The sequence below is a fragment of the Amblyraja radiata genome, chromosome 5, assembly GCF_010909765.2.
Source record: "Amblyraja radiata isolate CabotCenter1 chromosome 5, sAmbRad1.1.pri, whole genome shotgun sequence".
Lineage (NCBI taxonomy): Eukaryota > Metazoa > Chordata > Chondrichthyes > Rajiformes > Rajidae > Amblyraja > Amblyraja radiata.
The window spans coordinates 9063869-9090725 of NC_045960.1; the positions used below are offsets into that span (position 1 = coordinate 9063869).

At 46.8% G+C, this 26857-nt stretch overlaps 1 protein-coding gene across 1 annotated transcript in view; it reads left to right on the forward strand.

The window, feature by feature from the left end:
* Positions 1-26857, forward strand: part of kif6 (kinesin family member 6) — a 548981-nt gene that overhangs the window by 121507 nt on the left and 400617 nt on the right. Inside the window, exon 8 of the mRNA XM_033020572.1 lies at positions 8062-8205. Within this exon, the coding sequence (XP_032876463.1) occupies positions 8062-8205 (144 nt within the window). The remainder of the gene's footprint in view (positions 1-8061; positions 8206-26857) is intronic.

Here is a 26857-nt window from a genome sequence, read left to right on the forward strand (position 1 = left end):
TGTGTCTACCTTCGATTTTACCAGCATCTGCAGTTCTTTCTTAAACATTGCAATCATCTCTATTTATAATGACTGACATTATAAGTAAATTACCGCAGAATATTTAGACGCATCAGATGGGAGTTGGCTTCCATTTTTCCATAAATATTGGTGGTACAGCGGTAGAGTCGCTGCTTCATAGCGCCAGAGACCAGGGTTCAATCCTGACTACGGGTGCTGTCTGTACAGAGTTTGTACGTTCTCCCTGTACGCTTTCTCCTGATGCTCCGGTTTCCTCCTACACTCCAAAGACATACAGGCTTGTAGGTTAATTGGCTTCTGCTAATTGTAAATTGTTCCTTGTGTGTTGGAAGGTGCTAGTGCTAGTGATCGCTGGTCGGCGCGGACTCAGTGGGTCGAAGGGCCTGTTTCCACGACGTATCTCTAAAGTAAAGTCAACTAAACATGTCAAAGATGTGTGAGTCACCAGTGTGATGTAATATCTATGTTCACTTCACTCACTTCACTGTCTATAACTCAATGACAGCCTGTTGGGCTCATTGATACAGGTATCTCTCATAACCTATTCTCGACCATGGCTAGTTCATAGGTTCTAAGAGCAGATTTAGGCCATTCTGCCCATCAAGTCTAATCCACCATTCAGTCATGGCTGGTCTATCTCTCCCTCCTAACCCCATTCTCCTACCCTCTCCCCATAACCCCTGAGCCGCGTACTAATCAAGAATCTATCTTTCTCTGCCTTAAAAATATCCATTAACTTGGCCTCCACAGCCTTCTGTGGCAATGAATTCCACAGTTTCATCACCCTCTGACTAAAGAAATTCCTCCTCATCTCCTTCCTAAAGGGACATCCTATAATTCTGAGGCTTTGACCTCTAGTCCTGGACTCTCCCACTAGTGGAAACATCCTCTCAACATCCACTCTATCCAAGCCTATCCAAATCCAAGTTTACTGTAGTCAACTTAATTTTAATATTATATTCAACTTTATACTTTTGGGAGTATATTTTACGTAGGTTTCTTCTTTTTGTCAATCAAGTCTTTAACATCACCTCTTTTTCACTGTTCACACTAAAGCCTCTACTCCAACCGCAGCATATCTCACTTTAACTATGCTCTTCTTATGCTATTTTATCTTGCTCTAAAGGTTATTCCCTTTATCATGTATCTGTACACTGCAGATGGACGATTGTAATCATGTATTGTCTTTCCGCTTGTAGGTTAGCACGCAACAAAAGCTTTTCACTGTACCTCGGTACACGTGACAATAAACTAAACTCAAACCAAACTAAAAGTGGGTGTTACCAACTGAATGAAAGGGTGTTACTAAAAGGGGACATCACACCAAAGTATCTTTCTCTTTCTGTCTCTTGTATTTTTGTGATTGTACCTTGTGATGAAATAAGGCCCCATTGTTTTTGATATAATATTCTGTGGCATATATTTTTAAGACTTTGGGGGTTGATTAGTTTCATAATAATAGCCAAGGAAATGTTGTCATTGTGGCACGATGGTACAACGGTAGAATTGCTGCCTTACAGGGCCAGAGACCCGGGTTTGATCCCGACTGAGTGCTGTCTGGACGGATTTTGTACATTCTCCCCGTGATCGCGAGGGATTTCGCCGGGAACTCCGGTTTCCTCCCACACTCCAAAAACAGACAGTTTTGTGGGTTAATTGGCTTGGTATAAATGTCAATTGTCGCCAGTGTGTGTAGGGTAGTGTTAGTGTGTAGGGATCGCTGGCCAGCGTGGACTCGGTCGGCCGAAGGGCCTGTGGGAGTGGCGGCGCCTAACGGCAGCGGCTCGACTACAGTCGTCTGTCTTTTTTTATTTTTGTCTTGTTAAATGTATGTCTTGAGTTAGTTTTTATTATTTTTTTATAGTTGTGTATAGTGGGGGATGGTGGGGGGGCTGTGGGGGAAACCGTTTAAATCTCTTCCCTGTGCGGGGACCCGACTATTCCCTGTCGGGTCTCGGATGTCGTTGGGCCTAACATCGTGGAGCCGGCGGCGACCTCCGGCCGGGACTAACCTGAGGGCTCCAGTTGCAGAGCCTGCGGAACTGAGATCGCGGAGCTGGCCAACTTCGGAGCGGGAAGAGCTGTGGTGGCGTGCGGCTGCGACCCGACTTTGGAGTTCGGAGGCACCGGCCGCAGACCCGGTGGACGGGAACATCGGGAGCTCCAAGTCCCTGGTGGGAGACCGCTTTTCCGAGCTCCGCAACGGCGACTTCTCCCGCTGGAATCGCGGGTTTAAAGGACATGGAGCCGGGGCCTAACATCGCCCGGCGTGGCTTAAACGGCCTCAGGACTTACCATCGCCCGCCGGGGGCTTTAACATCGGAGCCCCAGTTCGCCTCGACACTGCAGTTGGACTGCTGGACCACGGGAGAAGGAACAAAGGGAAGAGATAAAGACTTTGCCTTCCATCACAGTGAGGAGATGTTGGAGACTCACCGTGATGGATGTTTATGTAAACTGTGTTAAGTGTGGGTCTTGGATTGTTTTGTAATGTAAAAAACTGTAGAAATTATATTTCGTTCAAACCGAGGTTTGAATGACAATAAATAGCATTCTATTCTATTCTATTCTATTTCTGCCCTCTGTCTTTAAACTAAACCCTGTGAACCCTGAGTTTAAAAATAGCAGCTTGATTGTTATACTGTTAGATTTTGTTCAGCCAGGTCTGTGTTGATCTGTTTCCATGCTGTTTGCTCATACGATTCAAATCCTTTTAAAATACCAATAATTCTTCCAGCCAAATACGAAATCTTGAAGAACAGCACTGCTAAAAATCACGGATACTATACAATATTTGATTTTTTCACTAATAGATATCAGCCCAATATTACTAATGTTTCTTCCAACTGTTATTAGGCAACTGAACCGTCCTCTTATCACCGAGAGAATGTCCCATCTACATAGAAACATAGAAACATAGAAAATAGGTGCAGGAGTAGGCCATTCGGCCCTTCGAGCCTGCACCGCTATTCAATATGATCATGGCTGATCATCCAACTCAGTATCCTGTACCTTCTCTCCATACCCCCTGATCCCTTTAGCCACAAGGGCCACATCTAACTCCCTCTTAAATATAGCCAATGAACTGGCCTCAACTTCCTTCTGTGGCAGAGAATTCCAGAGATTCACCACTCTCTGTGTGAAAAATGTTTTCCTCATCTCGGTCCTAAAAGATTTCCCCTTATCCTTAAACTGTGACCCCTTGTTCTGGACTTCCCCAACATCGGGAACAATCTTCCTGCATCTAGCCTGTCCAACCCCTTAAGAATTTTGTAAGTTTCTATAAGATCCCCCCTCAATCTTCTAAATTCGATCGTGTACAAACCGAGTCTATCCAGTCTTTCTTCATATGAAAGTCCTGACATCCCAGGAATCAGTCTGGTGAACCTTCTATGGCAAGAATGTCTTTCCTCAGATTAGGAGACCTAAACTGTACGCAATACTCCAGGCGTGGTCTCACCAAGACCCTGTACAACTGCAGTAGAACCTCCTTGCTCCTATACTCAAAACCTTTTGCTATGAATGCTAACATACCATTTGCTTTCTTCACTGCCTGCTGCACCTGCATGCCTACTTTCAATGACTTCTTCTTCTTCTTATCGAGTCCACACACAAGATTAGAAGTTGTACAGCCAGAGCTGAACACACTTCTCGGCATCTGCACAATGGTGTCTGTCTTGCGCTTCTTGTGCGTCTTGTGCGTGGTGGTGGAAAGATTGGTTGAAACAGGGCCGCGACGTGAACGCTCTTTCCTTGACCCCACTTTCAATGACTGGTGTACCATGACACCCGGGTCTCGTTGCAACTCCCCCTTTCCTAATCGTCCACCATTCAGATAAAAGTCTACTTTCCTGTTTTTGCCACCAAAGTGGATAACCTCACATTTATCCACATTATACTGCATCTGCCATGCAGTTGGCCACTCACCCAGCCTATCCAAGTCACCTTGCAGCCTCCTAGCATCCTCCTCACAGCTAACACTGCCCCCCAGCTTTGTGTCATCCGCAAACTTGGAGGTGTTGCATTCAATTCCCTCGTCCAAATCATTAATATATATTGTAAATAGCTGGGGTCCCAGCACTGAGCCTTGCGGTACCCCACTAGTCACTGCCTGCCATTGTGAAAAGGACCCGTTTACTCCTACTCTTTGCTTCCTGTCTGCCAGCCAGTTCTCTATCCACATCAATACTGAACCCCCAATACTGTGTGCTTTAAGTTTGTATACTAATCTCTTATGTGGGACCTTGTCGAAAGCCTTCTGAAAGTCCAGATATAACACATCCACTGGTTCTCCCTTATCCACTCTACTAGTTACATCCTCGAAAAATTCTATAAGATTCGTCCGACATGATATACCTTTCATAAATCCATGCTGACTTTGTCCAATGAATTCACCACTTTCCAAATGTGCTGCTATCCCATCTTTAATAACTGATTCTAACAGTTTCCCCACTACCGATGTTAGACTAACTGGTCTGTAATTCCCCGTTTTCTCTCTCCCTCCCTTTTTAAAAAGTGGGGTTACATTAGCTACCCTCCAATCCTCAGGAACTACTCCAGAATCTAAAGAGTTTTGAAAAATTATCACTACTGCATCCACTATTTCTGGGGATACTTCCTTACGTACTCTGGGATGCAGCCTATCTGGCCCTGGGGATTTATCGGCCTTTAATCCATTCAATTTACCTAACACCACTTACAGGGTTACAGGGTTACAGGGTTTCCTTTATTGTCATTCAGACCGAAGTCTGAACGAAATTTCGTGCCTGCAGTCATACATACATAAAATACAATAAAAAAACAACAATAAACACATATTAACATCCACCACAGTGAGTCCACATAGCACCTTCTCACTGTGATGGAGGCAAAAAGTCTTAGGGCTGCAGTCTCTCCCCTCCTCTTCTCTCTCTGCGCTGAGGCGATACCCCACCGGGCGATGTAGCAAACAGTCCCGCGGCTCAAACACCGCGGCCCCGGGGTGGTCGAAGCTGCCGTCCACCAGTCCTGCTGACACAGCCGCTGGCCCGCGGCCGAACCCCGGACTCAGGTCACCGCCGCCAGAACACAGTCCCAGCCACCGGAGCATCGTTCCAGCCCCGAGCCGGATCGCCCTCACGTGAGTGCCGTTACTGTCTCAGCCTCGCGCCAGGCCGCTTCTCCCTCGGGCTGGGCCGCCCCGACCGGGCGCCGCTCCTCCCTCGGGTTGGCCCGCCCCGACTGGGCACCGCTCCTCCCTCGGGCTGGGCCGCCCCGACCGGGCGCCGCTTCTCCCTCGGGCTGGGCCGCCCCGACCGGGCGCCGCTCCTCCCTCGGGCTGGGCCGCCCCGACTGGGCGCCGCTCCTCCCTCGGGCTGGGCCGCCCCGACCGGGCGCCGCTTCTCCCTTGGGCTGGGCCGCCCCGACCGGGCGCCGCTTCTCCCTCGGGCTGGGAACGCCGTACCTCCCCGAGCTCGGCCACTCCGACGGGAGCACCGTTCCTTCCTCGGGCCGGCCGTCCTCACGGGAGCGTCACAGCCCCTCACGGAAGCCCTGTTCCAGCCCCGAGCCGGGCCGTCCTCACGAGAGCGAGCTCAGTGCGAGTCCTGGCGGGCTCTGCCTCCTGAGCCTCGAGGTCGCCAGCTCCGCCATTAGGCCTCAGCGCAGACGGAGGCAGAGAAGGGGAATACAACAAAAAAGTCGCATTCCCCCGCAGGGAGAGACAGCAAGCCCCGTTTCAACCCCCCCCCCCCCCCAAAACACAAACTAAAAAACCAAAAAGTGGACTAGCCAAAACGAAATAAACAACACAAAAAAAGCAAAAACAAACGGACTGCAGGTGAGCCGCTGCTGCCAGGGCAGCGCCGACACTTCCTGGCTAACCTGGATTTCACTCAGTTCCTCCATCTCATTTGACCCCCGGTCCCCTGCTGGTTCTGGCAGATTATTTATGTCTTCCTTAGTGAAGACAGAACCAAAGTAATTATTCAATTGGTCTGCCATGTCCTTGTTCCCCATGATCAATTCACCTGTTTCTGACAGCATGGGACCTACATTTGTTTTAACTAATCTTTTTCTCTTCACAAATCTATAAAAATGTTTGCAGTCAGTTTTTATGTTCCCTGCCAGTTTTCTTTCATAATCTATTTTCCCTTTCCTAATTAAGACCTTTGTCCTCCTCTGCTGGACTCTGAATTTCTGCCAGTCCTCTGGTAGGCTGCTTTTTCTGGCTAATTTGTATGCTTCATCTTTTGTTTTGATACTATCCCTGATTTCCCTTGTTATCCACGGATGCACTACCTTCCCTGATTTATTATTTTGCCAAACTTGGATGAACAATTGTTGTAGCTCATCCATGCAGTCTTTAAATGCCTTCCATTGCATATCCACCGTCAACCCTTTAAGAATCAATTGCCAGTCTATCTTGACCAATTCACGTCTCGTACCCTCAAAGTTACCTTTCTTTAAGTTCAGGACCCTTGTTTCTGAATTAACAATGTCACTCTCCATCCTAATGAAGAACTCAACCATATTATGATCACTCTTGCCCAAGGGGCCACGCACAACAAGACAGCTAACTAACCCTTCCTCATTACTCAATACCCAGTCTAGAATAGCCTGCTCTCTTGTTGGTTCCTCTACATGTTGGTTTAGAAAACTATCCCGCATACATTCCAAGAAATTATCTTCCTCAGCACCCTTGTCAATTTGATTCACCCAATCTATATGTAGATTGAACTCACCATTATAACTGTTTTACCTTTGTTGCACGTATTTCTAATGTCCTGTTTGATGCCATCCCCAACTCCACTACTACTGTTAGGTGGCCTGTACACAACTCCCACTAGTGTTTTCTGCCCCTTAGTGTTTCGCAGCTCTACCCATATCGATTCCACATCCTCGAAGCTAATGTCCTTCCTTTCTATTGCGTTAATCTCCTCTCTAACCAGCAACGCTACCACACCTCCTTTTCCTTTCTGTCTATCCCTCCTGAATATTGAATATCCCTGGATGTTCAGCTCCCAGCCTTGGTCACCCTGGAGCCATGTCTCCGTGATCCCAACTATATCATTAGTCATTAATAGCTATCTGCACATTCAACTCATCCACCTTATTACGAATGCTCCTTGCATTGAGACACAAAGCCTTCTGGCTTGTTTTTACAACACTCTTACCCCTTATACAATTATGGTGAAAAGTGGCCCTTTTTGATTTTTGCTCTCATTGGAGATATCCAAACTATCTTTAATCGGACTTTACTGGACTTTATCTTACACTAAATGTTATACCCTTTTAACTATATCTGTACACTGTGGAAGGCTTGATTGTAATCATGCATAGTCGTTCTGCTGACTGGATAGAGCTCAAGAAAGAAGCTTTCACTGTACCTCAATACACGTGACACTAATAATGGATATTTTAAAGGTGGAAATTGACAGATTCTCAATTAGTACGGGCGTCAGGGGTTACGGGGTGAAGCCAGGAGAATGGGGTTAAGAGGGAAAAATATATCAGCCATGATTGAGTCGACTTGATGGGCTGAATGGCCTAATTCTGCTGCTAAAACAATATGAACATGAACTAAACTTCATTATTTTGCATAGTGTTGAACATTAGTCTAAAAGGGTTGATGGGCAGAAGTATGTTTGATGAAACAGTTTACAGATTTACTTTAGTCTAGTTTAGAGATTCAACGCAGAAACAGGCCCTTTGGCACACCGAATCCGCACTGAACAGCGATCACCGCACACTAACACTACCCTACACGCTCTAGAGACAATTTACATTCATACCAAGCCAATTAACCAACAAACCTGTACGTCTTTGGAGTGTGGGAGGAAACCAAAGATCTCGGAGAAAACCCACGCAGGTCACGGGGAGAATGTACAAACTCCGTACAGGCAGCACCCGTAGTCAGGATTCAACCCGGGTCTCTGGCTGTAAGGCAGCAACTCTACCGCTGCGCCACCATGCTGCCCTACACAACTGAAAGGTTGCATGTTGTCTCTTCATTGTACGAAGGAACCCAATTTAAATTTAAATTGTTCATTTCAATTACAGGTGATTATCGCACTTGCGGAAAAGAATCGTACACACATCCCTTATCGAAACTCCATGATGACGTCTGTTCTGCGAGATAGCCTGGGCGGAAACTGTATGACCACAATGGTTGCAACCTTATCTGTAGATAAGAGGAACCTAGAGGTATGTTCAATTGAATTTCTCTCAGTCTTTCCAAAGCAAGTTCATAATTCACATTTGGAAGTAATAGGAACCTGAGGGGCAATGTTTTCATTCAGAGATCTGTGGTAGGTGGATGGAACGTGCTGCCAGAGGAGGTTGTTGAAGCAGCTACCATAATAGTATTTAAACAACACTTGAGTTGGACATAAATGCTGGAGTACCTCAGCGGGACAGGCAGTATCTCTGGATAGAAAGAATGGTTCGAGATCCTTCCTCAGCATCTGCAGTTCCTTCCTCAAACAACACTTGGGATAGGTACATGAATTGGAAAGGTTTAGAGGGATATGGGCCAAACACTGGCAAATGGGCCAAGCTTAGGTTCGGCATGGACGAGTTGGGCCGAAGGGCTTTTCCCTGCTGTGTGACTTTATGACTATAACTACAGTGGATCATAAGACATAGGAGCAGAGTTAGGCCATTCGTCACATTGAGTCCGCACCACCATTTGATTATGGCTGATCTATTTTTCACTCTCAACCCCATTCTCCTGTCTCTTGCCAGTAACCCTTATGGGCCTGTCCCACTTACGCAACTATTTCGGCGACTGGTCATAGGTCGTTGCAGGTCGGCCAAAAATTTCAACATGTTGAAAATTCAGCGGCGACCAGAAAGACGCTACGACTCTTTGGGCGACTGAGAAGACTACTCATGACCGTACAGGCGACACCCCGGCAACATGTCGCGGAGTGAAGCCTGTACGGTCATGAGAAGTCGCCCAAAGAGTCGTACCTTGTTCTGGTCGCCGTTGGATTTTCAACACGTTGAAAATCTTCGGCGACTGTAGCGGCCTATGAAGCAGTCGCCGAAAAAGTCGCGTAAGTGGGACAGGCCCATTACTAATCAAGAACCCTATCAATCTCCACTTTAAAAATACCCAATGACCACAACCATCTGTGGCATTGAATTCCACAGAATCTCTACCCCTGGCTAAAGAAATTCCGCTCCATCGCCATTCTAAAGATACGTTCTTTCATTCTGAAATGAGTCTGTGCCCTCTGGTCTTGGACTCTCTATGGCTCCATTCAATCACATTTTATATTAACATATCTGGCACTTTCTCTGAATTTTGACAGTTACAAAGAAGGCATTGGCTCTATTTACTCTGAACAGCATTAAATCTAAGCACTGTGTTCTGCTGTATTAGAAAGGATTTCCTAGGGAACAAAGTAAATGTTATTTGAGTTTTCATGGTTTACATCTCAGTGCAGTGTTTATTTCCCAGGAAAAAGAATCATTTGTGAAGTACAGCATTTGCAGTCTGTTGGGGGAACCCAGTGGGTCTAGCAGCATCTAGTCTAGTTTAGTTTAGAGATACAGCTGGGAAACAGGCCCTTCAGCCCACCGAGTCCGTGCCGACTAATGATCACCTGTACACCACACATTGGTGGGCAATTTTACCCAGGCCGATTAACCTGGAAACCTGCACGTGGGAGGATGTGGGAGAAAACCAGAGCACCCGGAGAAAACCCACGTGGTCACAGGGAGAAGGTGCAAACTAGGTACAGACAGTGCCCGTAGTCAGGTCCCTGGTGCGGTAAGGCAGCACCTCTACCGCTGCGCCACCGTGCCGCCCTATGAAGCAAAATGACCAGTCAACATCTGGATTGAAAGAGCAGAGGATGAAGGGTGGGGAAGGCGATGGCAAACAAAAGGTGGATCAGGGTGACGAAGGGTTGATTGGCTGTTGGAGGCAGGAGGGAGGGAGCGGGAAGGGTGGAAACACACCAGCGGATGGCAGGTGGAAGGTGGTGGAACCAGATTGCACCACCATTGTCTCCTCCAACTATAACCAGCCTCTGGCACGCAGGAAGGAGATCGAGAACTTTGTGACATGGCGTTAGAACATAACCTAGCCCCTTTATGTTAGCAGGATTTGATTTACGGTGTGAACACACCCTGTCCTCATCAACAACGGACTGGTTCCACCAAGATGCAGGACAGAACTCCACAGGACATCCTTTGTCCCTGTGACTATCAAACTGTACTACTCCTCCCCCTTCTGTCATGGGGTAGACTGTCTCTCCTCCCCCCCCCCCACCAATCTTTGCATATTCCCAATCCTAGACTCTCCACACCACTTTAATTTCATGTTCCATGTATCTTGTTGTGTTTTATGGTTGTTGGCAGACCAATTTCCCTCCTGGGATAAATAAAGTTCTATCGTATCAGTGGAGCCGCTGCAGAGGTGATCAGCAGTGTCATGTCGCTAGACATCCACATAACTCGCAACCTAACCTGGTCCCTTCACACTCGTGCGGTGATTAAGAAAGCGCATTGGCAATTTTGCTTTCTTACTCACCTGAAGAGATGTCCACGAGGATCCTCTCGAACCTTCTACCGACACACTAATGAAAGTATTCTGGCGGGATGCATCCCAGCCCTGGTGTGGCAACTGCTCTGCTCTTGACCACCTGAACCTGTAGAGAGCGGTGAACACGGCCCAGTCCATCACAGGCTCAGTACTCCCTTCATCCAGTCCATCTTCACGGTGCGTTGCTTCAGGCACGCTGGACGTACCGTCAAGGATGCCTGTCACCCGCACTGGCCATTCCCCTTTCTCTCCTCTACCTTCTGGGAGCATGAATGAATGAATGGATGAATGAATACTTTATTGTTTTGCTTACCCCAAGGTATGCAAATAGTCACCACATAAAGGTCAGCGACAAAGTTACAAAGTATCCCGCGCCAGGCCCTCATTTGTCCTCCCCCTCCCTCCCTTACGGTGGTCCCCTCCACGCCGGGTCATCCTTTGTTCTTCCCCCCCCCCCCCTCATGGCACAAAGATACAGGAGTTTAAAGGTTAAGACATCCAGACTTAGGAACAGCTTCTTCCCCATTGCTATTCAACTCCTGAACCTATTGCTTCCTTCACACCCCATTCCCAATGTGCTTTTACTCTTAACTCTCCCTCATTCAGTTTTTCCATTGTTTATAAAAACCTTGCACGACTTGGAATTTGCAGTAAAATAGTAAGATTAAGCGAGAACTTACCAGTTTGAAGTTTGATCTTTATTTTATGAGGAGTTACGATGAGCGATTATGTGAAGAAGGCCGTCAGCCCGCATGCGCATCAATCTTCAAAGCAGCGATGTGAAATCACAGATAACAGTAGTTGAACTAACATAGTAAGATTAGAGATGACTAGAACTACCAGATGATCTTTATGATACGAGGGTTGGGAGCGGAGGGCACGTAATCACTCATCATAACTCCTCATAAAATTAAGATCAAACTTCAAACTGGTAAGTTCTCGTTTAATCTTACTATTTTACTTTGGAGTCACGTGAGTGACCACGTGAAGATTTCAAAGCTCTGTGATTTCATGCCGTGGAAAAACGAGTCCACACAAGCACGACTGCATCAGTTGACCACAGATACGGGAAACATTCATAATGCATACAGACATGACTTAAATGTAAAACATGCTGATGCTGATAAATAAACAAATAATGATAATAGTTATCCCTCTCATCCGGGGGAAACTATAAAATAGAACCTAAAATAGAGTTAGCAAAGGGTTAAAATAAAATGTTTGGAAAACTCGTTCGTTAGACCACCCTGCAGTCGACAGGATGTGGTCCAGAGGACCGTACATAACCCTTGCTGCTGATGTTGTAGCAGCCCTGGTGGAGTGAGATTAGAAAATTAGTATCTACTCCTGTATAAGCCAAAATCCCATTTTAACCTCCTGGAGATGGTCTGAACTGATACCCTCTTATGAGGTTTATTGTAACTAACAAACATTGCTAGTATCTGAGCCTCTAAGGCTCTAGGTGACCTTGACATAATGTTGTAAATGTGTGACCACACATAACCGAAGGTGCATGGGGTATGCCATGAGAACTAGTTTGAGACCTGACACCCCTGGGCTGCCCTGCTTAACTAAATCGTAAACATGAAATATTATATTATTAGCAGGTGTAACCATCCTGTCCAGTCGCAATTTATGTAATGATTGGACCCGTTGCGCTGAGAACAGCGCCAAGGGGATAACTACCTTATGAGAGCCGAGCCAAAGATAGGGATATAGCTGGAGCCCCCTGGTGAAGTAGTGTTAACACAATGTCAATATCCCACACTTCCGTGTACTTGGGTCTGGGAGAACTTGTGTTAAAGATATCCTAATAAACAGGATATCAGAGGGTGAGTCCCGACAGAGCGGGTCCCGCTCGCTGCAGCAAATATGATGAGAAAGCACGTTGGCACAGTTAATGCGACTATAACTTAATTTATTGTCAAGGACCCATTTGAAAATGAATTCTAAGACGTCAGTGTCCGTGCCATATAATATGTAACATAGCATTTAAACAGAACGCTTCCCATCTCCTGAAGAGGAAATGTACTGCTTTTTTGGTGCTATCCCTGCACTCTGCAGTGAGCACTACATGGATCGGTCTGACAACCCGAGCCGCAGGAGCTGTCTTCTCAGATTCTGTAAGGCAATAAATTGATTAATTATGCAGAGGCTGGTTCCCCTGAGTCCCAGGCTGAACCAGCAAAGTTTTATGTTTAGAAAACCCATATAAGGTTCTATTATTATTCCCAACATTTGCGGGAAACCATGGCTGCAAAGGCCAGTCAGACAGTACGAAAACCCATGAATAGAATCTTGCTGAATTTAATGCAAGACCCGACTGATGAGGCAAAATGGAGAAATGACATAAAAGAACATTCCTCCCCCGTGTAGCGAGAATGTATCTCTCGCCACTGTGATGCTACATGTTTTTACAACCGGTGAATGAGCCTGGATGCAAACAAATCGATATTCGGTGTTCAATCGAGCCATAATGTCATAAAATACTTTGTGATCCAACATCCATTCTGTGTTGTCATTGATTTTACATGATGATACACCAGCGCCAAATGAGGTTGGGTAAATTGTGACAGGATACCTTGACTTGATTGCACCCATGTGACTAACATATGCTACCACCACAGTGTATCAACTTGGAGCTAAGCATGCAGGTTATGCATATTAGCAAAATAACCCTTTAACCCATAGCATGCACCTAGGGTCTATAGGTAGTTGATACCAATAACGGAAGAATTGGTAATTCATGCAAATCCCATCCGCCTCCATAACTAGAGATGGCATTCGTAATTTTCCATCTTTGAGCACTAGCATCAGTTTGTGATATAACTGAAGATTTATTGACCAAAACTACTGGAGCAATGCTGAATATAGTTCGTCCATCAGTGTGACTTTGGTAGCTTCAGCTGGTAATAGCATAGGTCTGTTAACAATGACCTATATGGCACTTGAGAGGTACTACTTTGCACGTTGTAAGTTCTGATAATGCAAAGGCCCAATTGCACAGCTGAAACACAACTGCTATATTGCCAATTATACTTGATGAATAGAAGACTGCTTGAAAACAAGGTTGTTACAGGCTTCTATTGATTCCAATCTCTTGCCCCAGGGCGGAGTCACAGATCACGGTAAATCCGAATAATCAATAACTCTAGTTGGTATCAACTTAAATTTAACTGGATGGATGAGGAACCTCAATTTCTCAAATATAGTTGCGGCTGAAACAGTTGATTTTAGCAAAACACAGCGTTTAGAATATCATCCAGATGAGCCATAACAAGTGTTTTTGAGCTCTGAGCAGTCTAAGCACTGGTTTTTCCCTGTGAATGGGACCTGAATAGTCTGCATCTTTGAGATCGATGCAAGCCATAAAGATCCTAAGGAAATCAGTTGTTAGACAGTAACGAAGTTCCATATACTGAAAAGTCTATGTTGCACATGCGAGTTAAATCAATTAAGAACCGACATCATCTTTCACAATGAACAGGCCACGCCTGCCATAAATCCGTGCCTGCCTTGAACGCCAACTCTGGCCAGATTCCCGAGCCTGTCTCGAAAGATAATCCTGGCCATAATACTGAGCCTGCCTCGAAAGACAACTCTGGCCATATTTCCGAGCTCGTCTCGGAAGGCAATCCTGGCCGTAATACTGAGCCTGCCTCGAAAGCCAACTCTGGCCATATTTCCGAGCTTGTCTCGGAAGGCAATCCTGGCCGTAACTCTGGCCCCAATTCCAAGACATGCTTGGTACCCTTGCATACTGCAATAATAACAAAATCACATGTTATCATTTTAGTATATAACTGATCTGAATCTCATGTTATCATTGTCATTTGTACTAAAAACAAGTGTAAATATTACCAACTTGTAAATGGTCCACATACCCCATGTTTCGGGAGAACCAGACCCATCTACCCCCGTGGTTACCGGTGGTCTTATGGTAAGCCCAAAGGCCCCTGAAGTGGGTTCTATTCCCGTCCTTGATTGGAGAGTAGGAATGGTATTGTATGTGGATTCCATATTTCCTGAGACCGGCTTGGACCTTGGCCTGAAAGACCTCTACCCAGCTTTCAAGCTGCCACCAGCTTCAGTGAACTGCTTACCGCCGATGAGGCGTGGGGTGTGTCGTCGCCGAAACGATGTATCGTCGATACCTTGATCAGTCCGCCAGCTTTTGCTTCCTCATCCAGGTATACCTGTTGGATAAGTCTTACCTGAAGAGAAGATTCGGCGGCTGGTTTCATCACCGCTGATAGCGCTGTTCACGGCCGGCACTTGTAGTGTGAGGGGAACTCTGGCCCCTTCCGGGTTTTCTGCCAATGGCTGGAACCAATTCTTCCGGCAGTAACTCCTTCGCTTGTGAGTATTTCCTCGCACTCCCCTCCACAGAGAGGGAGATTCGTAGGCAGCCCTGAAAACAGGTGCTGCCGCAGGCCCCTGAGGATACCTGCGCTGACATGGTCCCTCCTGTAGACCTATATCATGATTTTTACTCTGTTAGACTGAAACTGACCCTGAATGCTCCCCTCTTCAGAGAGGGAGACATTGTGCAGCCCTGAAACAGGTGCCGCTGCAGCGGGCCCCGAGGAGACCCGCGCTGATAACTCCCTCCTTTGGAGTATATCATTGTGGAGCACCTCTCCATCAGGTGCTCCATGTGGGTTTAGACGTCTGCAGACACTACCCATTGAAGGAGGGGAACCCTCCTGACTCGCCAAGTCCCAAGACATGACCAACTTCCTCGTGGTTTTACCCCGTTCCTGGGGCACCATAGCGGTCCAGGAGTCGCTGACCCCATTGTCAGCGGCTTAGGTAGCGAACCCGACGGCCACCGGCTACCCGCGCTTCCGCGTTCCGGACCGGGATCTCCCCACGGTCCATAACTGGTTTCCCTACGGCCCGTCCGACTTCGCCCCAAATCCAGCAGGAAAACTCTGTAAAGAGCTTCCTGCAACACAAAAAACAAAACCTAGAAATAAGTTTTAAACTTACCTGCAGGTTTAAACTTACCGCTGGAAGGAGCAGTCAGTCATTGCGCAATGCGGTAGACGTAATGACGCGCATGCGGGCTGACGGCCTTCTTCACGTAGTCACTCACGTGACTCCGAAGTAAAATAGTAAAATTAAACGAGAACTTACCAGTTTGAAGTTTGATCTGTATTTTATGAGGAGGAACGTTGAGGGAATACGTGAAGAACCCGCTTCCAACGCATGCGTGTCATTCTTCAAAGCAGCGGTGTGAGGTCACAGAAACTATAATGACCTAACATAGTAAGATTATCAAAGAGATACCAGTTTTTGATATGATCATAGGAGGGTGGGAGCGGAGGGCACGTATTCCCTCAACGTTCCTCCTCATAAAATACAGATCAAACTTCAAACTGGTAAGTTCTCGTTTAATCTTACTATTTTACTTCGGAGTCACGTTAGTGACTACGTGAAGATTTCAAAGCTCTGTGACCTCATGCCGTGGAACGAGTCCATGCTTCACAACTGCCTTGAGTATTGGGAGAAAGGTATCGTTAGCAATTTTTGAACACACCCATACAAAAACTTGTGTGATATTACGAATGGCACTGTAGCCCAATCGTTTATCACAATGGAGGCTTGTTAGAAATTCCAATACGGCCGGAATGTTCTTGGCTCTTTGGTTTAGGTTGTTGTCAAAGCAGTATTTGCCCCATTTCTTGATATGTCCGAGGTACTGCTTTTGTGTTGACAGTCTTTGTGCTGATGTGATGGGATTCATAGTCCTGTCTGACAGCCCCATGCCGTGTAGTGGGTCTTTCAGACTCTACAAATCAACAAATCCATATTCTTATGGCATGGGTGACTGCCCTCAGTCACTGGATGAATTAGTAAATTTTGGCTATGTCCAGTAAGGGAACATGGTTGTAACACCATCCCCTGTATAACTGAAACCACGGTTGAGTAGGCCAATCGGGTACTATGAGAATCCCAGATGCCGAATCTTGTTGAATTCCTTAGTATCCGATTGATGAGGCAGAACGGAGGAAATGCATAAAAACACCATTTCCCCCAATGCAGTGAGAAAGCATCTGTAGCTTCTGCCCCAGGGTCTGGTTCCCAGGACACATACCTTGGTAGTTGGTGATTAAACCTGGATGCAAAAAAAATCAATATCTGGCGTACCATATTTTGCTGTAATTTCAGCAAATACTTTTTTATTTAACATCCATTCCGTGTTTCGTTAAATTTGCGTGACCTGGTGTCTGCCACTGAATTTAGCTTCCCTGGTAGGTATGTTGCCGATATCCAAATGTTTCTTTGGATACACCATTGCCAAATTAATTTTGCCAATTGATCACAAGATGTCGATATATTTCCACCCATATAATTAATATATATGCCACCTCCACTGTCTTCCACCTCCCTCCACAACTAGAAACAGAATTAGTGGCTCCCCAACCAATGGCGCTGGCATCTGTTTGTAATACCATAGACGGGTTGTCAATGATGATTGGGTTGGAGCAATACCTAATGTTATGTTCCCACCACTGTAGTTCAATTATAGCTTCTGTAGGTAGCTCCATAGGCCTATCAAAATGACCCTTGTTAAATTTGAGTGCTCTAATTTTTGATCTTTGCAAATTTTGATAATGTAATGGCCCAAATTGTGTGGCCAGGAATGTAGCCACAATCTTCCCCATTTATCCGGGCTACCCGTCTAATGGAGGGTCTGTTGGTGTTAAGAAGCTTGCTGCAGTCCTCCTGTAGGGCTGCGGCTTTATCTCTTGGTAAAGTTACTAACATATTGACCGTGTTAATGGTGAATGTATGTTCCACCTTTTAGTACCATAGTGGCCTCTGTTGGTTGCTTCATTGGTCTGTCAGAATGATCCATAAATTATTGAGTGACGCGTGTTTGCGCTCAGTAATTTGATTATGTAAAGGTCACGATATCATGTGGCTGGCACACACAGCCCCTAATGCCAATATTCTACTCCCAGTCTGGTGGATGGTTTAGTTCCCTGCAAGCATCCCTTAAGGCTGTACCCTTCCTTACGGCAAAGTCACTGCCATGTGAACCAACCTTCTTCCTGCCTTAATTTAGTAAGAACCAGACTTCCTTAGTTACCAGTGGGTTTCTGTTTCCTTCTGGATCCCCGAGGCCGTGTGTTGTGGGTGTATACATCTTCCAGCATAAGGCGATACCTTTGAGGACGATGTTTGGACGTCTAGGTGAGCTCCAGATTGACTTCATCGTCCAACTCCTTGACCTTCTAGCTGGGTCACCTCCAAATAAAGGGTTTTGCTTGGAGGTTTGGGGTTAACGCAGGCCCGCGTCAATCCCGGTTGGATGTTCCAGGAGCATAAATAAATGGTTAGCAAATTCATCGATTTACAATCCTCGGTGGCCAGCGACAGCTATGGCTAATGTTAGCCCCACCAGTTGATAGCAAGCCACGTGGTCTATGCTAGCTTCTAATCTGGTTAATAGACCTTCCCCAGTTAGCTTTAACTTATCCCTGTTGATTTCCCCTGAAACATAAAACAGACACTCCCTTGTGACTGCCAGATGAGGATGGAATACGCCATCAAGTTTGGCCTGCTAAATCCTTCATCTCAACATATAATTCCTGTATTTCTATCAGGAAATGACCAATAATGCACTCTATGACTTGGTGACTAAGAATGGCATCACCTCATAGTTACAGCAATATATCTATTACTGGTCCAGGACTTGACCCCAGCATTCTTCTGATAGAAGAGTCTGCTGGGGAGGGAGAAAGCATGATATAGCCCTATAGAAGGTGCTGCTTTCATCTCCTGGATCTGTCATTCCCTCAAGCACTTCCCTGTAGTAATAGAAGTGAGCTACAGCCCTGTAAAAAGGTGCTGCCACGGGACTTACCCACTAGAGGCTTTCTTCTTGGACCTGCATCCCTCCAACGAGGTATGTTCTCCCAGGTGTAGGTCCTGCAGTGCCAACGCGGTGCAGTGTTCACGGCCCCTGTGCCGTCAGTACTTCCCTGCGGCGCTGCAACTGCAATTCCAGCGCGGTGCAGTGCTCACGGGCACTGAGCCACCCGCACACCGTTGGCCTGGGCGTCCCTCAGGGAGTTCCAACATGTTTCCTTTCACCCCAGACTCACTGGAGGTGAGTAGTTCTGCGGCCCGTTCAGGGTCTGCCCAGAACTGATCCTCCGTGTTCTCCTCTGATGAGGAAAAAACACTCTGCATCCCCCGAGGGGTACCGCTGTGGGGCTTACTAGTTGCCCACTGTGGCAGCCTCCATCTCCCGGAGTCTGCCACGGAGGGTCTGCTGGGGGTGAGTAGTTCTGCGGCCCGTTCAGGGTCTGCCCAGAACTGATCCTCCGTGTTCTCCTCTGATGAGGAAGAGACACTGTGCAGCCCCCGAGGGGTACCGCTGTGGGGCTTATTGGTTGCCCACTGTGGCAGCCTCCATCTCCCGGAGTCTGCCACGGAGGATCTCCTTGAGCAACCGCCGACCCCGGTGCTCACGGGCACTGGTCACTTGCGGTTGTTCTCCAGCTGGTCAAACCTGCTCCAATGCCCGTTAGCTTCAACCGCTCGGGCCGACCCCGGTGCTCACGGGCACTGGTCCCTCGCGGTAGTTCCGCAGCCGGTCAAACCGGCTCCAATGCCCGTTAGCTTCAACCGCTCGGGCCGACCCCGGTGCTCATGGCACTGGTCCCTTGCGGTAGTTCCGCAGCCGGTCAAACCGGCTCCAATGCCTCAGCACTGGCCGCTCCCGGCTGCGCGTTAATCTTAAACCGCTGGGACCGACCTCGGTGCTCACGGCACTGGTCCCTCTGCGGTCGTTTTGCAGCCGGTCAGACCGGCTCCAATGCCCTCAGCACTGGCCGCTCCCGGCTGCCGTAGGGACCCCTCGGACCAACCCCGGTACTTACAGCACTGGTCCCTCCAGCGACTGCTCCAAGCCAGACTCGCTTGAGACTGGCATATGGGACGTCTTTTGCTTCGCTTCCCGCCCGGCCGAGAAGTGAATTTTGCTGGTGCGGGAGCGAAGTCGGGCACAGCTGGAAGTTTTGCGTGCCGTTGCTGCTGCTGCCGGCTGCCCGCACTCCGCGGTTCTCCCCCGCCTGTTTTCCGCAGCCTTCATGGAACCGGTCCATGTCTCCACCTAAAAGGTAAGTGGAAGGAACGCAGAGTCTCTTACCTGCTGCTCCCGACTTTCAAATTCTCCACTAGGGGAACGTCGTTCCCCCTGCTGTGACTCGTTGCAATGCGTGTAGCGATATGACGCGCATGCGGGCTGACGGCCTTCTTCACGTAGTCACTCACGTGACTCCGAAGTAAAATCTTGCACCATTCTGCTGTTTTGCACTCATTGTATTTATCATAACTGTATGTATACTGTTTAATCTCTCATTGCGAATTAGGAATTTCATTGCACTTTGGTTTATATGACAATAAACTAACCTGTGATCTGGAGACACTAGGAACTGCAGAAGCTGATTTACAAAAAGACATACAAAGTGCTGGAGTAACTCAGTGGGTAAGACAACATCTCTGGAGAACATGGATAGGTGAAGTTTCGAATCGGGACCCTTCCACAGTTTGCAGCAGTCTGAAGTAGGGTCCAGACCTGAAATATCTACCTATTTTCTCCAGAGATGATGCTTGACTCGTAGAGTTACTCCAGCACTACATGTCTAATATGTGCCATTTGTTTTCATGATTTAAATCCTTCTTAATGAATAATTAGGAAATCTAAAATTTAGAGTTATATTCATACAGCGTGGAAACAAGCCCTACGGCCAAACTTGCCCACACCAACCAACGTCCCATCTACACTAGTCCCACTTGCCTGCGTTTGGCCCATATCACTCTAAACCTGTTTTATCCATTTACCAATTTAAGTGTTTCTTCAATGTTGCGATAGTCCCTATCTCATCTACCTCCTCTGGTAATTCATTCCATACACCCACCACCCTTCAGGTTCCTATTAAATCTATCCCCCCCCCCCCCCCCCACCTCATCTTAAACCCCTGTCCTCTGGTTTTTGATTCTTCTGTTCCGAGCAAAAGACTATATTTTCCCGATTTATTCCTCTCATGATTTTGTACACTTCCATAAAGATCACCCCTCATCCTCCTGCGCTCCAAGGAATAGTCCTAGCCTGCTCAACCTCTCTCTATAGCTCAGGCCCCTGAATCCTGGCAACATCCTCGTAAATCTGGGTCATAAGGTCATAAGGCCATATGATAGAGCAGAATTTAGCCATTTGGCCCATCATGTCTACTCCGCCATTTAATCATGGCTCTCCCTCTTAACCCCATTCTCCTGCCTTCTCCCAATAACCCCTGACACCTGTACTAATCAAGAATCTATATATCTCCGCCTTAAAAATACCCATTGACGGCCTCCACAGCCTTCTGCCAAGAATTCCACAGATTCACCACCCTTTGACCAAAGAAATTCCTCCTCATCTCCTTCCTAAAGGAAGGTCCTTTAATTCTGAGGGTGAGACCTCTAGTCCTAGACTCTCCCACTAGTGGAAATATCCTCTCCACATCCAATCTATCCAGGCCTTTCACAATTCGGTAAGTGGGGATCTCCTTGTGAACTTGCCGAACCTCCGCCTGCCCTTTCCACGTCAATGAGGCAAATGGACAAGGACTGCTGATGCAAAAGCTTGCTGTGGTGTGCCTGGAATGCATTGGTCTGAAGATAGGCACAAAAAGCTGGAGTAACTCAGTGGGACAGGCAGCATCTCTGGAGAGAAGGAATGGGTGACGTTTCTGGTTGAGACCATTCTTCAGACTGGTTAGGGATAAGGGAAATGAGAGATATAGACGATGATGTGGAGAGATGAAGAACAATGAATGAAAGATTTGCAAAAAAGTGACGATGATAAAGGGAACAGGCCGTTGTTAGCTGTTTGTTGGGTGAAAATAAGAAGCTGGTGCGACTTGGGTGGGGGAGGGATAGAGACAGAGGGAATGCTGGGGCTACCTGAAGTGAGAGAAATCAATATTCATACCACTGGGCTGTAAGCTGCCAAAGCGAAATATGAGATGCTGTTCCTCCAATTTGCGTTGAACCTCACTCTGACAATGGAGTAGACCAAGGACAGAAAGGTCTGTGTGGGAATGGGAAGGAGAATTAATGTGTTTAGCAACCAGGATGTCAGGTTGGTTTGTGTCTCATTGGCTCATTGGTCTCAGCAAATACCCAGAAGGGAAAGGGATACTGGCTTCATGGATGACAAACATGGAGTTCAGAACTGAGGTCCATGCCTGGAATGTGATCTCGCCAGCAGAATATGTTTCTCTTTTGTGTGGTATGTGTCGATCCAAGCAATGTATAATTGAGTGGAGCTATGATAACTGCCCACATCTCGTCAACAATTCCTTCAAGTCTCAGGCTAATCTCAGTTGCTTTAAAAATGGATTAGATTAGAGGTGCAGGAAAGAACTGCAGATGCTGGTTTACATCGAAGATATACACAAAAAGCTGGAGTAACTCAGCGGGACAGACAACATCTCTGGATTACAGGTGTTGGCTTCATAGACTGTCGCTCTCTGACTCCAGGCAAAATGAGTGGCCTCCCGAACCATGCCAGTTAGTTGAATTTAGTTTATTGTCACGTGTACTGAGGTACAGTGAAAAGCTTTTGTTGCGTGCTAACCAGTCAGCAGAAAGACAATACATGATTACAATCGAGCCGTTCACAGTGTACAGATACATGATAAGAGAATAAGAGAGCCAGTAAATTCCGATCAAAGCTAGTCCGAGGGTCACCAAAGAGGTAGCTGGTAGTTCAGCACTGCTCTCTGGTTGTGGTAGGATGATTCCATTGCCTGATAACAGCTGGGAAGAAAGTCCCTGAATCTGGAGGTGTGCGTTTTCACACTTCTGTACCTTTTGCTGATGGGAGAGGGGAGAAGAGGGAGTGGCCAGGGTGCAACACGTCCTTGATGATGCTGCTGGCCTTGCCGAGGCAGCATGAGGTGTAGATGGAGTCAATGGAAGGGAGGTTGGTTTGTGTGATGGTCTGGGCTGCGTCCACAATTCTCTGCAATTTCTTGCGGTCTTGGAAAGAGCTGATCCCAAACCAAGCCGTGACGCATCCCGATAAAATGCTTTCTGCGGTGCAGCTGTAGATCTATAACTCCTGCACATTTTATACGAGGGCATTGGTGGGAATTAACTTGACCCAGTATTTTAATAGTCTGACTGCGGCCCAATTTTACATGGCTTTGGAGACTCCAGCCCAAATATTACTATTCCTGCTGTCCACGACAGATGATGTTTGGCAGAAATATACAAAGAGGTTTTGGATAACACATTTGCAAAGAAAGGAAGTCATGACTGTGGGAGTTCTCTGTAAACACGGCGTAAGAATAGGAAGCAGGAGTACTACACACAACCTATAATCTTCTCTTGTACACAAAAAAGCTGGAGAAACTCAGCGGGTGCAGCAGCATCTATGGAGCGAAGGAAATCTTCTCTGTCTCCTGTGGCTGATCCTCGGTCACAATTCCATTTTTTCCATGGATATGAACACCAATATCTGTAGATGTCAGCCTTACAATATAGAACAGTACAGAACAGACCCTTCGGCCGTCAATGTCTTTGCCAAACATGAGGCCAAGTTAAACTAGTCTCTTCTACCTGAAAGTGGTTCATGTCCCTCTATTCCCTACCTGTCTAAAAGCCTCTTACATGCCCGTATCGTATTTGTCTCCACCACCACCATCATCACCAGCAGCAGATAGTGTGTCGGAAGGAACAGCAGATGCTGGTTTATACCGAAGATAGACACAGAATGCTGGAATAACTCAGCGGGACAGGCAGCATCTCTGTAGAGAAGGAATGGGGTGAGTCACGCAGATGGGAAAACCCACGCAGGTCAAGGGGAGAAGGTACACACTCCGTACAGTCAGCACTCGTAGTCGGGATGGAACCTGGGTCTCTGGAGCTGTGAGGCAGCAACTCTACCGCTGCGCCACCATGCAGGCCTTTTGTGAGGACGGACGGAATACTGAGCTCCTTACTGCAAGTATAAAGTTGGCACACACAATGACAAACTGAAAAGTTGTAAATCAGGTACTGTAGGGCAGGTGGCGTGTTTTCTCTGCTTGAGGGGAGACCTGATTGAAGTATATAAAATTGTGAGAGGCATAGAGAGGGTAGACAGTCAGAACCTTCTTCTCAGGATGGAAATATCAAATACGAAAGGGTGTATCTTTAAGGTGAGAAGGGCAATGTTTAATGGAGATGTGCGGAGCAAGTATTTTACACAGGGAATGGTGAGTGGCTGGAATGTGCTGCTGGGGGTGGTGGTGGAGGCAGATACACCATGGCGGCATTTCAGAGACTTTTGGATATGCAGGGGAGTGAGGGATATGGATCATGTGCAGGCAGATGAGAGCTAGCCTGGCACACACATTGTGGGTCGAAGGGCAACTTCCTGCACTGCATGCTCTGTGTCCTACGTTCTAATGAACGCGGTGACTTCAGCTGCTATCAAATTTGGCTGCGTGTCATGTGTTTGGAGAAAATCCCTAAGACTTGACCTTTCATTCTCTCTGCGACTTCTTGGATCCTGCTATTCAGCCTTGGCAGGAGCTGCTTGTTGGTTTGGATGGATTTTGAGATTTTTATCCCCCATTGTGATATTCATCTTTAATTGTCTTGATGCCTTGAAATTAAAGTTGCACGCAGTTCCCTGCTCCCGCTGCCAGACTGTTATGTACACTCTCTCATATAATCTCCAACTATTCTTAGAGGTAACCTTAACTGGATGCAAGTAGTGCTGCTGCATCTCACTCTGTCCAGATCACAGCTCCTTAATTCACAATGAACTTGTTTACGATGGATAAAAAAATGATGAGATGTTCCAGATTGTAAAAAATGCTGGAAGGCGTTCATGCACTGTGAAAATATAAAGAATAGATTAAAAACTTAAGACTGAGGAGATAAGCATGGAAAGAGGCACATCTTATCAGGACCTGAAGCAGATAATGTGCAGGAACCGAGCTGCAAACAACCATGAATGAATGAATAAATGAATACTTTATTGTCACATGTTACAAGTCACAGTGAAATTATTTATTTTGCATACCCAAGGTATGCAAAGAGTCGCTACATAAAGGGTGCCGACATAGTTATAAAGTACCCCGCGCCAAGTTTCCCTTTGTTTCCCACCACACCCCTCCGATCCCCACACTGGGTCCCCCTGTGCTTCCTCCCCCCTGCCCTCACGGCGATCCCCCCCTGCCAAGTCCTCCATTGTTCCGTACAAGGGTGGCACAGCGGTGCAACCGGTAGAGCCGCTGCCACACAGTGCCAGACACCAGGGTTCCATGTTGACCTCAGGTGATCGATGGTCGGCGTGGACACGGTGGGCCAAAGTGCCTGTTTCTATGCTGTTTCTCTAAAGCAACATGTACGGGAATAGTATGAGAAAAGGAGGCATTTTGGAGAAATAAATGTTTCTGTGGAATTTGCACGTTCTCCCTGTGACCGCACATTCTCCCTGTGCTCTGGTTTCCTCCCACAACCCGAAGACGTATGGATATGTAGGTTAATTAAAAATGGCACCAAACCTGGCAACTCGTACACTTTTCCTCATTTCTATACATTTGTACTGTATCTAAGACGTACTTATGTACAGTAGTACTTGTGCTGAACTGAATACAAAAAGGAATTTCACTGTGTACCTCAGTCATCATCATCAATGGTCACGCGTAAGGAGTATGACTGTCATCTCCTCTCCATAGGATCGTCTACTTGTGGGTCTGCAGAGGCCGATCTGCGATCCACACACCTTGGTGCAACGTGGGCAGTGGAGACTGGCGGTTGGTAGTCGTCGAGCCCCCTTCTCTCTCTCCTTACGGTGCTGTCACTTTGTCTCTGCGACACGGCGTAGCTCCGATTCATGACGTGCAGCTCCTTCCTGCATGGATTTCCTCCAGGAGCGCCTGTCCAGTACAATATGCTCCCAGTACATGTGACAATAAAGTACCATTAATCGATGAATTGGCCTCTCTAAAATCGCCCCTCATGAACGGGTGATCAATGGTCGTCGTGGACTCGGTGAGCAGAAGGGCCCGTTTCCATACTGTTTATCTAACAAACAAATGTATGGGGATAATATGGGAAAAGGGAGCATAGAGGAGAAATAAATGTGTGGGAAGAAACTGCAGATACTGGTTTAAACTGAAGATAAGCACAAAAAGCTGGAGTAACTCAGCAGGACAGGCAGCATCTCTGGAGATGTGTGAATGTAACTCTGCTCACTACTTACTCTCTTACTTTCTGCTGCACGACTGCTAATTCCGGCTTTATTTAGAAAATGAACCATATGATATGTCGTCTCCATCTTTGTTGCTTTGACTTTGTCTTAAGTTTTAACGGCTTTTAATTAGCATGTAAAAATCTGGAGACATTCCCATGGTTCTCAATTACATCGCAAGGTATTTATTAGAACTGTATGCTCCTCTGTCTACTTTTATATTGCCGTGATTTACTTCTCTTATTGCTGGTTGGGTTAATTTCGAGGATCTGGTGATTTTATTGGAAATTGTGAAAGTGTCTGATTCTGATGCTTTGCTGTAAGTACAGAATAAGAAAAAAGACCAGATTTTGCTCTTTGGTTCATGTTGAAATATGGAGTGGCCTGCCTGGCTCAAAAGATGGATTAAAGGGAACCCTATGGGATGTATGCTTATTAATATATTCAAAATATATTAGAGATTAGAACCCTTCCCTTCCTCCACTCCCCCTTCAGATTCCAGCTAAAAATGGACATATGATATTTCTAGGTAGAACGAATGGTTGATGTTTCGGGTCGAGACCCTGAAGAAGAGCCTCGACCTGAAACGTCACCCATTCCTTCTATCCGGAGATGCTGCCTGTCCCGCTGAATTACTCCGGCATTTTGTGTCTTTCTTCGGTGTAAACCAACATCTGCAGTTCCTTCCTCTACATGTGATATTTCTAGCAGTGATGAGCAAGAAATGGCCATCGGAAGGAAATTAGAAAGTTTAAGGGTGATGTGTGGAGCATGTTTTTTACACGGAGGGTGGTGCCTGCCTGAAATGAGTTGCCAGAGATAATGGTGGAGTCAGATACGATAGTGGCGTTTAAAAGCCTTTTAGATAGGCCAGGATGTACAGGGAATGGAGGGATCTGCATCATGTGCAGGCAGAGGAGATTAGTTTATCTTGGACTGTGTTCAGTACCGATATTGTGGGCTGAAGGGCCTGTTCCTGTGATGCATTTTTCTAATGTATAAGAATGAACTGCACATGCTGGTGAGTAACTCAGGAGTAATGTTAAGGG